The sequence below is a fragment of the Pteropus alecto genome, unplaced genomic scaffold (genome assembly GCF_000325575.1).
Source record: "Pteropus alecto unplaced genomic scaffold, ASM32557v1 scaffold127, whole genome shotgun sequence".
Classification (NCBI taxonomy): Eukaryota; Metazoa; Chordata; class Mammalia; order Chiroptera; family Pteropodidae; genus Pteropus; species Pteropus alecto.
Window position 1 is genome coordinate 461,200 of NW_006440646.1, and position 11,287 is coordinate 472,486.

The window sequence follows — 11,287 nt, forward strand, 5'->3', positions numbered from 1 at the left end:
TCTCATTCGCCTTTCTGCTCTAAAGAATCATGAATGTCATTAATTCGCTCTTATTTTAAAAGCAAGTGGCTTTTGGCTATCTAAGTATGAAAATGACAAAAAAATTATAACTTAAGCTTTCTGAGAATTTCACCTTTTGAAAAGCTTTTCATTATGTCCTTCTACATTAGTTACTCTTCTGAGATGGAAAAAAATTCTAAATGTTTCTAAGAATTCAAGTTGCCTTGACTATTTCAGTCTCATTTTCCTGTCTCCAAAAATTGGAGTCGCCTATTGAGAAGGCTATAAACTCTCTTAACTTCAAGGTTATAGGAATTAAGAAGTAGGCTAGAGGGGAAAGAGAATTGCAATGAAAGATTTTATAAATGAAATGCTGAATTTTAAACAGCAAAGGCAGATTCATTCATTTATTTGTTTGTTTATTTATTCATTCAGTCAGTCATTCACCCAACTGATAAGAATATGATGATGGAGTGAGGGCTCCAAATTAAATATATAAAATCCTGTTTTTAGGAAAGAAGGACAGAAAGAAGAAAGGAAGAAAGGAAGGAAGGATGGAAAGAAGGACGGTAGCAAGCAAGGAGGAAAAATAAGTAGCCAATAAATGAAAAAGGTCTAGATAACATCTCAAAAAACTATTGCCTTTCGTACCTTCCCTCTCACTAAACAACCCAAAATCAAAAATAATAATAGTAATTGATGGACAACCCCCCCCCCCAAAAAAAAAAGCTTTGGTTTTTATCATTTGCTAGAAAAATATTAAAATCTAAATATATAGATAATTGCCTGCTTTCTTTGTTCAGAATAACCTGTGTTTTGAGGATGACATAAAAGGCGAAGGTTAATGAAGCTTCTCTTGGATTCTTGGAAATTGCATGTGAGCATGTACTCTCGTGCCTGTTTGCATGGCCATGCGTGGAGCTGTGTGTATTGGGGAAGACAGACCCAAGAGGGATGGGGAAGGGATAACGAAGATCTGGGTTAATAAAACTGAATTCCAGATCTATTTCTGTATAGGCATTTTTTGTTTTATTAAAAAAAAAAATCATTTTAACTGGTCTGATGTTGCCTTTTTAAACCATGTCAACACAGATGACAGTTAATGATTTTCATCTAGTTCACCAATTTCCACTTCATTTCACCTGGACAACTCAACTTAAAAGCGAAGCAACATTCAGTTTGGAGAACACTACTACTCTTAGATAATAAATGCCAAATGGATAACTAGTTTTAATTTTCCAACTGCCTAATTCTCACAGAGTTCCACAGCAAGTAAATCACCTTAATTTTTACTTCTTTCTCCCAAATTATTGTATCAAAAAGCAAAAACCCGCTGGGCAAGATAAGTGAGAGAAATCAATTTTTGTGAGCATTTGAAAATTCTAGAGGAAATTCTCTTTGTAATGATAAAGATTTTTCTAACATCCACAACCAGCTTTCAACACAGAGGAAACATTTATTAAGACTTTCCTTAGTCTTTAAAAAAAAAGGTTATAAGAGATTTGAAAATGCACAATAGATACAGTTGCTAGAATGTTAAGGTGATTTATTAAAATGCTAATTATGTTTTATTTCTGTCTAGTATATTAGATAACTTTAAAAAAATATGTCACTTTGGATATCTCATTTGATTCTTAGGATAGCCAATGCATTAGGAAGATTTTTCATTCACCTGAGGCCAGGGCACATTAAATGTGAGGTGTTTGCAATTTTGAGCGTCCCCCACACATAGGATTGAGGGCTTGAGATGCCACCTCATGCAGGCCTGTTGAGACTAAGGTGAGGTCTGGATAAGTGAGGGACAGTGGTTGGTTGGGGAGAAACTTTTTTCATCTGCTCCTGCTGAGCTCCCAGACCCGTGAGAGGATCCTTTTCCTTCATAAACTGTCCCACGCTCTGCATGACATTACAGAGGACACTTGTCGTTGCTGTTCAGTATCGCCATGAACAACAGCACCCTGGTCCCTCTGTGGGGAACCACCTGTGCTGAATTGTGTGCTCTGAGTGATAGGATAATATATCAGGTGACTCCTTCCCATCAGGGACACCAAGAGATGAGTCAGACCTCTGATGGGTGAATGAGATGTCTTTTCCTTAGGACCTGCAGTCCTGAGCAAATGACCCAGGTGGAGGGAATAGCTGGAGGCCATCATTAGAGCCACAAAACACTTAAAAATCATTTCCTGCCTGGCCTCCCCTGGTATCTCTTCATGCCCAGTCCGGCCCACCCCCTCACCTCCCGTTGATTCCTTCCACCCTCTCCCTCCATAGCTTCTGATAAGCGCCCTTTCACTTAAGTAAGCATGGGGCAGCTGCCGGTGTTCACAAGCGAGAGCTCTGCCTGATCCTGAGGCTAGTGGGTTGTCTTTCCATTTGGCACTTTTGGGGGCAAGCCTTCTTTGGGGTCACCCTCCTGGCCCTTAGCAGGGCTAAATCAGTTCTGCAGACTGCAGCAAGGACTGCCTGGAGCGGTGCAGGCAGGACATCTCCCTATAGGGCTAATTTTAATGCTTTCTTTTTTTTTTTTTTTAAGAGAAGGCAGTTGCAGGAATTTTGGGAAGTTTATCATGGAAACGGGCATTATTTGCCATCAGCCTCCCTGCTATGCACCCCTTCTTGTGGGAGGGGAGGCAGGTGATAGGAAAATGGTACATTTGAGCACATACCCCACCTTCTCGGAAATGTTATCCCTTCAACAATTGTTAGCTAATTAGCAAAAAAGAAGGCATCACTGATATATTTTCTCCACTCTTTGATACTGAAAGCAAATTGCTTCTATATCTTTGTGTACATGTTTAGCCCAAAATAATTGTGCGTATCAAGCACAGGCAAGGCTGAATATTTTATGTACACATATGTCATATAGTATATATGTTGGTGTTGTACAAGGATTGTGAAGTATTTATTTTTGTATATTTGATAACACTTAACAGCTGGTGATCTCCCTATCTCATGCAGCCCCTGTCTCCCCTTCCCCCATTTTAGTTTTCTATCTCCTCGCCCTGATTTGGTTTTACTCACAACATATATCTCTACTGGATTTTTTGTTACTTGCTTATTTGTTTACCTGTTTATGCTCACTCTTTCTCACTAGGATACATAGAGGAGTGGTTTTGTTTTGCTCATCATGGCTCTGTCTATGGCACAGGTGTATAGTAGATGCTCAAATACTTTTATAAAATATTTTTTTCAATTACAGTTGACATACAATATTGTATTAGTTCCAAGTGTACAACATAGTGATTAGACATTAATACAACGTAATGGTCACCCTGATAAATCTAGTACCCATCTGACATCACACATAGTTATTACAATATTATTGACTATATTCCCTGTGCTGTACTTTACATCTCCATGACCATTTTGTAACTACCAATTTGTATATTAATCCCTTTCCCTCTTTCCCCCATCCCTCCAACCCCACTCTTATCTGAATCTGTGAGATCATTTTTGTGTGTGTGTTAGTTTGCTTTTTAGATTCCACATATAAACGAGATCATATGGTATTTGTCTTTCTCTGTCTGACTTATTTCTCCTAGCATAATTAGCATAACACTCTCAGGGGCCATCCATGTTGTTGCAAATGGCAAGATTTCATTCTTTCTTATGGCTCAGTAGTATTCCATTGTATATATGTACCACTTCTTTGTCTAATCATCTATCAATGGGCACTTAGGTTATTTTCATATCTTGGCTATTGTAAATAATGCTGCAATGAACATATGGATACACATGTCTTTTTGAATTAGTGGTTTGGGTTTCTTTGGATAAATACCCAGAAGTGGAATCACTGGGTTCTTTTTTGGCTCTTGCTATAGCCTGTGTTTTAAAGTCTTTTCTGTCCGGTATAAGTATTTACTGGTACCTCAGCTTTTGTTTTTTTCTGTTTTCATGTCCATGATATGTCATTTTCCATCCTGTTACTTTCAGTGTGTGTTTTTGATCTGAGGTGAGTCCCTTACAGGCAGTATATGTAAGGGTCTTGTTTTCTTTTTCATTCAGCTACTCTATGTCTTTTGATTGGAGCATTTAATCCGTTTACCTTTAAAGTACTTATTGATAGATATATAGTTATTGCCATTTTATTATTCATATTTTAGATTTTTTTTCTGACTTAAAGAAGTATCTTTAACATTTCTTGTGATACTGGTTTGGTAGTTATGAACTCTTTTAGTTTTTTCTTGTCTAGGAAGCTGTTTATCTGTCCTTCGATTCCAAATGATAGCATTGTTGGGTAGAGTAATCTTGGATGAAGGTCCTTGCTTTTCATCACTTTGAATATTTTGTGCCAATCCCTCTGCCCTGCAAAGTTTCTGTTGAGAACTGGAAGTCTTATGGGAGCTCTCTTGTAGGTAATTACCCTGCAAAGTTTCTCTTGAGAAACCAGCTGGAAGTCTTATGGGAGCTCTCTTGTAGGTAATTAATTCTTTTTCTTTTGCTGCTTTTCAGATTCTCTTTGTCTTTAATCTTTGGCATTTTATTTATGATGTGTCTTAATATAGGCCCGTTTGGGTTCATCTTGTTTGGAACTCTGTGCTTGTTGGGCTTGTATATTTTCTTTGACAGATGAGGTAAGTTTTCCATCATTTCTTCAGATCGCTTTTCGATTTCTTGCTCTCTCTCTCTTCTCCTGGTGTTTCTATGACATGAATATTGGTATGCCTGATGTTGTCCCAGAGGCCCCTTAAACTATTCTCATTTTTTGGATTCTATTTTCTTTTCGCTGTTCTGATTGGGTGTTTTCTGTCGCCTTGTCTTTCAAATCGCTGATTCAGTTCTCTGCTTCATATAATCTACTGTTGATTTCCTCTAAAGTATCCTTCATTTCAGATATCGTATTCTTTTTTATTTTCTATTTCCATTTTTATGTTTCCTATTTCTGTTTCAAAGTTCTCACTGGGATCATTGAGCATCCTTATAACCAGTGTTTTGAACTCTGCATCCGGTAGACTGCTTATCTCTATTTTGTTTTTTTCTTTAGTTTTGTTCTATTCTTTCATTTGGGGCATGTTTCTTTGTCTCCTTATTTTGGATGCCTTCCTGTGTTTGTTTCTATTTATTAGGTAAAGATGTTATGTTTCCCACTCTTGGTAGAGTGGCCTTATGAAGTAGGTGTCCTGTGAGGCCCAGTGGTACAGTCTCCATGGTCACTTTAGCCGGGTTCTCCAGGTATGTCCCTTCTGTGGGATGTGTGTGTCCTCCTGTTGTATTTAAGCCTTGATTGCTGTTTGCACATCAGTGGGAAAGACTGGTCCTCAGGATGATTGGTTGTGAGGAATGGCCATGATTATAGTGGAGAAGCTGTTGTGCAGGGGCTGACTCTACAGAGCAAGACTCACTTTAGTGGGACTCTGGTGCCTGCCAAATTTGCTCTTTGTGTATGTCTTTGTGGAGGTGAATGGATGGTGCTTTAGTGTGGTCTGAAACTGGCCACTGTATGTTGGTTTGGGGGCCTCTTGGGAGGGGCTCTGGTGCAGACTAAGGTTAGCTGCTGCTTGTGTCCTGCCCAAGGCCACTTGATATAAACTACAAGGTGATCTGCAGATGGTTGCCACTTGTGCCGGGCATGGAGGTGCCTCAGAGAGGCTAAGCTTTGAACTGAGGCTGGCTGCCATTAGTACCAGACTTGGGGCTGCTTAGCAAGAGTTATGGGGCCAGATACCTCAGGTTTGGGGTTTATGAACCTTTGAGAGATTTTAGAAAGTCCATAGCATGAGCCAAGATAGGTCGTTTGTATGGAAAATCCATTAGAATCAGGTTGAGTGGGCCCATAAGTAAGGTGGGGCCGAGTCTCAGGGAATCACCAGGGCGAGGTGAACAATGTTAGCCAGGTTGATGGAGACTCAGATATGGCACCTGCCTGTGTGTTCAGGTTGGGTGAGGGGAGGGCTCAACGAAGGGACAATGGATTCTGCTAGCACTTCTGTTTGAGATAAAGCTGCCTCCCCAGCCCTCATCTTGAAGCCGCACAGTTCAGTTTCTCCCAGCATATCCCTGGCACTTTTTGAGATGCTGCCAGTAAGTCCATTCATGGGCCATTCAAGAGGAATGCCTAGGACTCCAGCTGCCCTCCATCTCACTTAACCACATCTCTGTTGGTTTTCATAACCAGATGTTATGGGAACTTATCTTCTTGGCACTGGAACCCTGGGCTGGGGAGCCTGGTGCGGAGCTAGGACTCCTTGCTCTTCAGAAGGGGTCTTCTGCAACCAAGATATCCCTCCCAATTTTAACTGCCATATGTAGGTGTGAGACCAGCCTGTTCTGTCTCTACCTCTCCTATCCTTGGCTTCTTCTGTATGTCCTTAGTTATAGGACTTTTGTTCAGCTAGACTTCAGGCAATTCTCAATGATGTTTGTTTTGTAGTTCAGTTGTAATTTTGATATGGTCTTGGGAGGGGGCAAGTACAGCATTTATCTACTCTGCCATCTTGACTGGAACTCCCAGTGCTCAAATACTTTTGATTGGATGTGCATTTTGCACACAGCACGTTCTTAAGAAGGGTGTGTTCAATGAGTGTGTGTTTAGATGAACAAACACAGGCAGGCGTAAATTTATGTACAGTAGGTAAGAAAGTAGAAATAAAACCCCAAAGGATTTTGAAAGGCCAGGTCAAGAGTATGACATTCATGTCATAGCATGGGTTTGCAAGATTACTACTTCTTTGTAGTTTTTTTCACAGAGCTATGTTGAGGAGTCCCCAATAAATTGACCAAGATCTCTAGGCACCAAGCCTCCCCTGCCATCTCTAAGACACCTGCTCCACAACCATCAGGGGTTAGGGAAGGAAAGGGGAAGGCGGCTGCACATAGGACATTTTCATTTGTCAACAACCGGTACTTTCAGTATTGTGCCCTCCTTATTGAGCATAAAACTCTGGGTATAATTCTAGCTTCTCAGAAAACGTCGAGGTTAAATGATTCTGGCAAAAACCATGATTGAGGGAAAAGAGGACTCCAAACAGGACCAGAAGAAGTGTGGGTAAGAAAGGGTCTGGCGGAGTCATCTGACCTGGCTCTGAATCCCAGGTTGTTACTTCTATGTTTCTGACTTTGACCAAATTTATTAATTATTCTTTATTCTTCTGTCTCCTTATCTGTGAAATGGGGTAATATTACTAACAAGTTTGGTTAAAGACGGAAGGAGATAATCATTTAAAGTATCAGACATGTATTAAGTTTCAAAGAATTGTAGTCGTCAGGGGGGGAAAAAGCAAATAAGAGAAGAAAAGATAGAGAAAAAGGAAAGACGAGGAGAAAATGAAGATAAAATTGATCATAATGGGGAATGGAAAAGGATTTCCTATACTGATTAGAGCTCGTGAGGCACAGGGTTCCACTCTGGCACATAGATGTGCAGATAGCTGCTTATACTCATGTTTGCATGAGGAAAATTGGTGAAGAGGTAGTGGGGTGCTAGTGAAAAAAAGATACATATAAAAATCACAAGCACATAGAATACAATACACGAAGCCATCAATGGCTGGCTACCCCAGGTCTCCTCACATTTTCTGTTCCTGCTGGAGAGAGAAGAGAATCTAAGTGGGAAAGGAAGGCTCAGTATTGAGTCCTAGTCTCGTGAGTGTCTCTGGGTAAAGACCGCACTTCTCTGAGTCTCAATCTTCTTATTAGTCATCAAAGGGATGACTCCACTTCTTGGGGGCATGGTGGAAATTTGTGAGGATGCCTTATGTCTTTTAAAGTAGTCATCCTTGAGCATCAATATATTATAGTTAGTACTTTACTATGAATTGCTTTCCTTTTTAAAAATATTTTAATTAGTTTCAAGTATACAGTACATTGGTTAGACATCTATATAGTTAGTAAAATGATGCCCCCAATTGCTCCCTCCCTCCCCGACCCTACACCTAGCTAATTGCATTTCTTATGCAGTGCTTCCCATCCCCGTGACCATCCATCAGCTACTTATTTGTACTTCTTTAACCCTTCACCCCATTCTCCCAGCCCTCCACACCCCCCTCCCCTCTGTCCGTCACCAAATTGTCCACTGTATTTGTGAGTCTCTTTTTGATTAGTTTGTTCTTTTTATTCCTTAAATTCTACATATAAGTGAAATCATATAGTGTTTATCTTTCTCTGTCTGACTTAAATACCTTCTAGATTCATCAAAGCAATATCTTTTTCCATTCCCTTTCTTTTCATATGTAGGGGTCTTGTTTCCTTATCCTTTCAGCCACTCTATCTTTTGGTTGTAGCCCTATCAATAAGCACCTTAAACGAAAAAGAATTAAGTGCTCCAACTAAAAGACAGAGTGGCTGAAAGTGTTAGAAAACAAGACCCCTACATATGAAAAGGAAGGGAATGGTTGAATTGCTTTCCTTTTATTCTTTATATTACAGCTAAGGTATTATGTTGTTTTTATTTTGAAAGTGTGTATAGTCAGATTTTATTATCCATGAATTTTATTCCAGGACAAAAGAGCATCGGAAATATTGGGCATGAGAGCGGGGCATTGGATCTGACAAGGTGAGAACCACTGTGTTAGATGACCCGTCTCTAAGACCTCATCCAGGTCTAACATTCCAGAATTCCAGGCAACAGTTTCTGGAACTCTCACTGACCCTCTGCTGACCCACATCCCCCTGGTTTCCACTCACGGCTCGGAGAAGGGCACTTCTTGGGGATCCTGGGAGAGGAAGTCTCCAGGCATAAAGTTCTTGGCAAATATCTCCAGGGTAGAGTCATCCCTCCTAGTCAGGAAGCAAATCCTTATGGGAGCAGGTCGGAGGAAGAGTTCCAAATGCTCGCCCAGAGGCTGGACTTTGAGATGAGAATGGGAGGGGAGGAGCATCAGAGAGGAGTCCTGGAGTGGCTGCCGCCACCACTTAAAGAAGCCCAGAGCATCCAGGGCTGATAACAGTGCCGAAAGGAGAGAGAAAGAAAAAGGGAGTGGGGGAAGGGAAGGAGGGAGAGAAGAAAGAGAAAGAAAACAGTCAGGCAAAGTGAAAGTCTGAGTTTTGCTGGTTTTGCAGTCTCATCAGGGCGAGCTCTTCTCTGCAGAGGGTGGCGATAGGCATGGGGGAAGGGTCAGAGATTGAGAAGCAGGAGTGTGAAAAAGAGGGCGCGTGAGAGAAAGATGATATGCATGAAATGAATGGATAAAGAAATTGGTATTGGTGCTGGGGAGTCTTAGAGGCAGAAAAGAGGGATTAATGGGGAAGAGGACACCCGAAACGGAAGGAGAGTGGCACCAAATAGCTAGGGAAGGCTCTGGACAGCTTTGCAACCCCTTAGGTGCCTGCAAGAGGCAAGAAGTTGAAAGCGGAGGTGTTTGAGTGCTTTATTTTTGTTACATTTTATTTTCTTAAATTCTCATTTGTCATTTCTGCCTTCTCCTTTCCTAATCTCCATAGGCAGCTATTTAGTGTGTTTAATATATATCTCTATGTATTTGTGTAAATGTGGACTGTTTGGGGTGAATGTGTGTTTTAAAAAATTTATTTTATTATTAGTTTCAAATATGCAATACATTGGTTAGACATTTATACAATTTATGAAATGATCCCCCTGAGTACTTTTTCTTTCCTCTGGCTCTATACCTAGCCATTACATTAATGCTGACCGCATTCCTTATGAATGCATTTTTAGTTTATGTAAGTATGCGTCCTTTCTTCCCCCCACTCTGAAGCATGCTCCTAAGGTCCATCCACGTTGCTCTGAATATATCTCTTCCAGGTTTACAACTGGCCGCCTTTGCATGGCAGTGCCGAAGGGAGACGGTGACAAAGGTAATTGGAGCTGGACGATATGAGGGGATATGGTGAGTACCATACAAGGGAGACAGTTGGCTTGGTCACATCTTCCACCAACATCTGAGATACAACTTTTGACCCCGGATGCCGATAAGAGACAAGGGTATCAGGTAAGCCCAGAAAATGACCTAAATTTGATGTAAATTGTCCCTTTTTGCATGGGCTCTCAGCCACCACCAACCCATCTGCTTAGGGGGCTGAGGAGAATAGTTATGTCATCTCTCTGGTCACCTGCTAGTAGTGGGAATAACCCATGTCAGTGAGGTCAGCGAAGACACAGTCTCTTACTGGGGTGTCCAACCTGTCACGCTGTTGGACTGAGGTGAGAAAATGCTGAATACCTGAAGCTTCACATTTGTTCTTCAGCTCCACTGGGCACTGATGTGTTTTGTTCTCGTGAACACTGCAAGCTGCAAGCTCCTCTGACTTGAGATTTTTCTTGGGCTGTAGGTTCAGAGATTGCCATGGTGAGAGGCACCCAATGACATCAGGGGCATCCCGGGATGAAGACTGCAAAACACTGCATTCTGAATCACTGCAAAGTGAGAAGTTGTGCCTTTTCTATTTAAAAAGAAGACATTTGTTCTGATTATCATAACTATATAAGCTTTTTGTGAAAACAAACAAACTCAAGGTTAGAGAAACATAATCAAGAAAGTAAAAATCACAATAAATCTGAACATTGTATTTTAGGAAAGACGCTTTCAGAAATCTTTTTACATGTGTATATCTGTGTATATACATGCCATTTTACGAACTGCCTATTGTCAAAAATATAGCTTTTCGTGCAAAAAAAATGTAAATCTGGGTCATATTTTCTATTTTTTTCCATAATATTTCATTATATAGTTTATTTAATTTTGGAAAGTTCTTGGTCATTATAACTTCAAATATTTCTTCGTTTTTCCTTCTTCTGTTATTTCAATTACACATACGTTACACCTTTTGAAATTGTTCCGCTGTTTTAAGAGGTTCTGTTATTCCTTCCCTTTTTGTCACTGCATTTTAGTGTGGGAAGCTTCTATTACTTATCTTCAAGCTCACTGATTCTTTCTTTGGCTGTGTCCAGCCTCCTGATGGGCCCATCAAAGACGTTCTTCACTTCTATTATGTGTTTTAATTTGTAGCCTTTCCTTTGGACTCTTGGTTAGAGTTTTCGTTTCTCTGCTTACATTATCCATTTGGTATTACCTAATGTCTACTTTTTTCATTAGCATTCTTAACATTAACCATAGTTATTTTAAATTGTCTGAAGATATATCTGTGTTATATCTGAGTCTCGTTCTGATACTTGCTTTGTCTTTTAAGGCTGTGTTCTTTTTTCCTATTATTTTAGCATCACTTTCAACTTTTTGATGAATCCTGGACGTAACGCATTGATAATATTGAGGTAAATAAGTCTCTAGTGTGAGGTTTTACATTAATCTGGTTGGGAATTGGATGTGTTTAATGTTCACTGTAGCTATAGGTGTCAGAAGATTCAAATTCTTTTAGTATCCTTGTTTTTGTG

General features: G+C 40.2%; 1 protein-coding gene across 2 annotated transcripts in view; it reads right to left on the minus strand.

The window, feature by feature from the left end:
• AGXT2 (alanine--glyoxylate aminotransferase 2) overlaps nt 1–8,734 on the minus strand; it is a 37,116-nt gene extending 28,382 nt beyond the window's left edge. The window contains exon 1 of one of the 2 annotated variants that reach the window (XM_006917800.1): nt 8,623–8,734. In XM_006917800.1, the coding sequence (XP_006917862.1) occupies nt 8,623–8,710 (88 nt within the window). In that variant the 5' untranslated portion in view covers nt 8,711–8,734. The remainder of the gene's footprint in view (nt 1–8,622) is intronic. The other variant, XM_015593961.1, reaches the window with a different exon arrangement.
• Between the last annotated feature and the right edge of the window lie 2,553 nt (nt 8,735–11,287).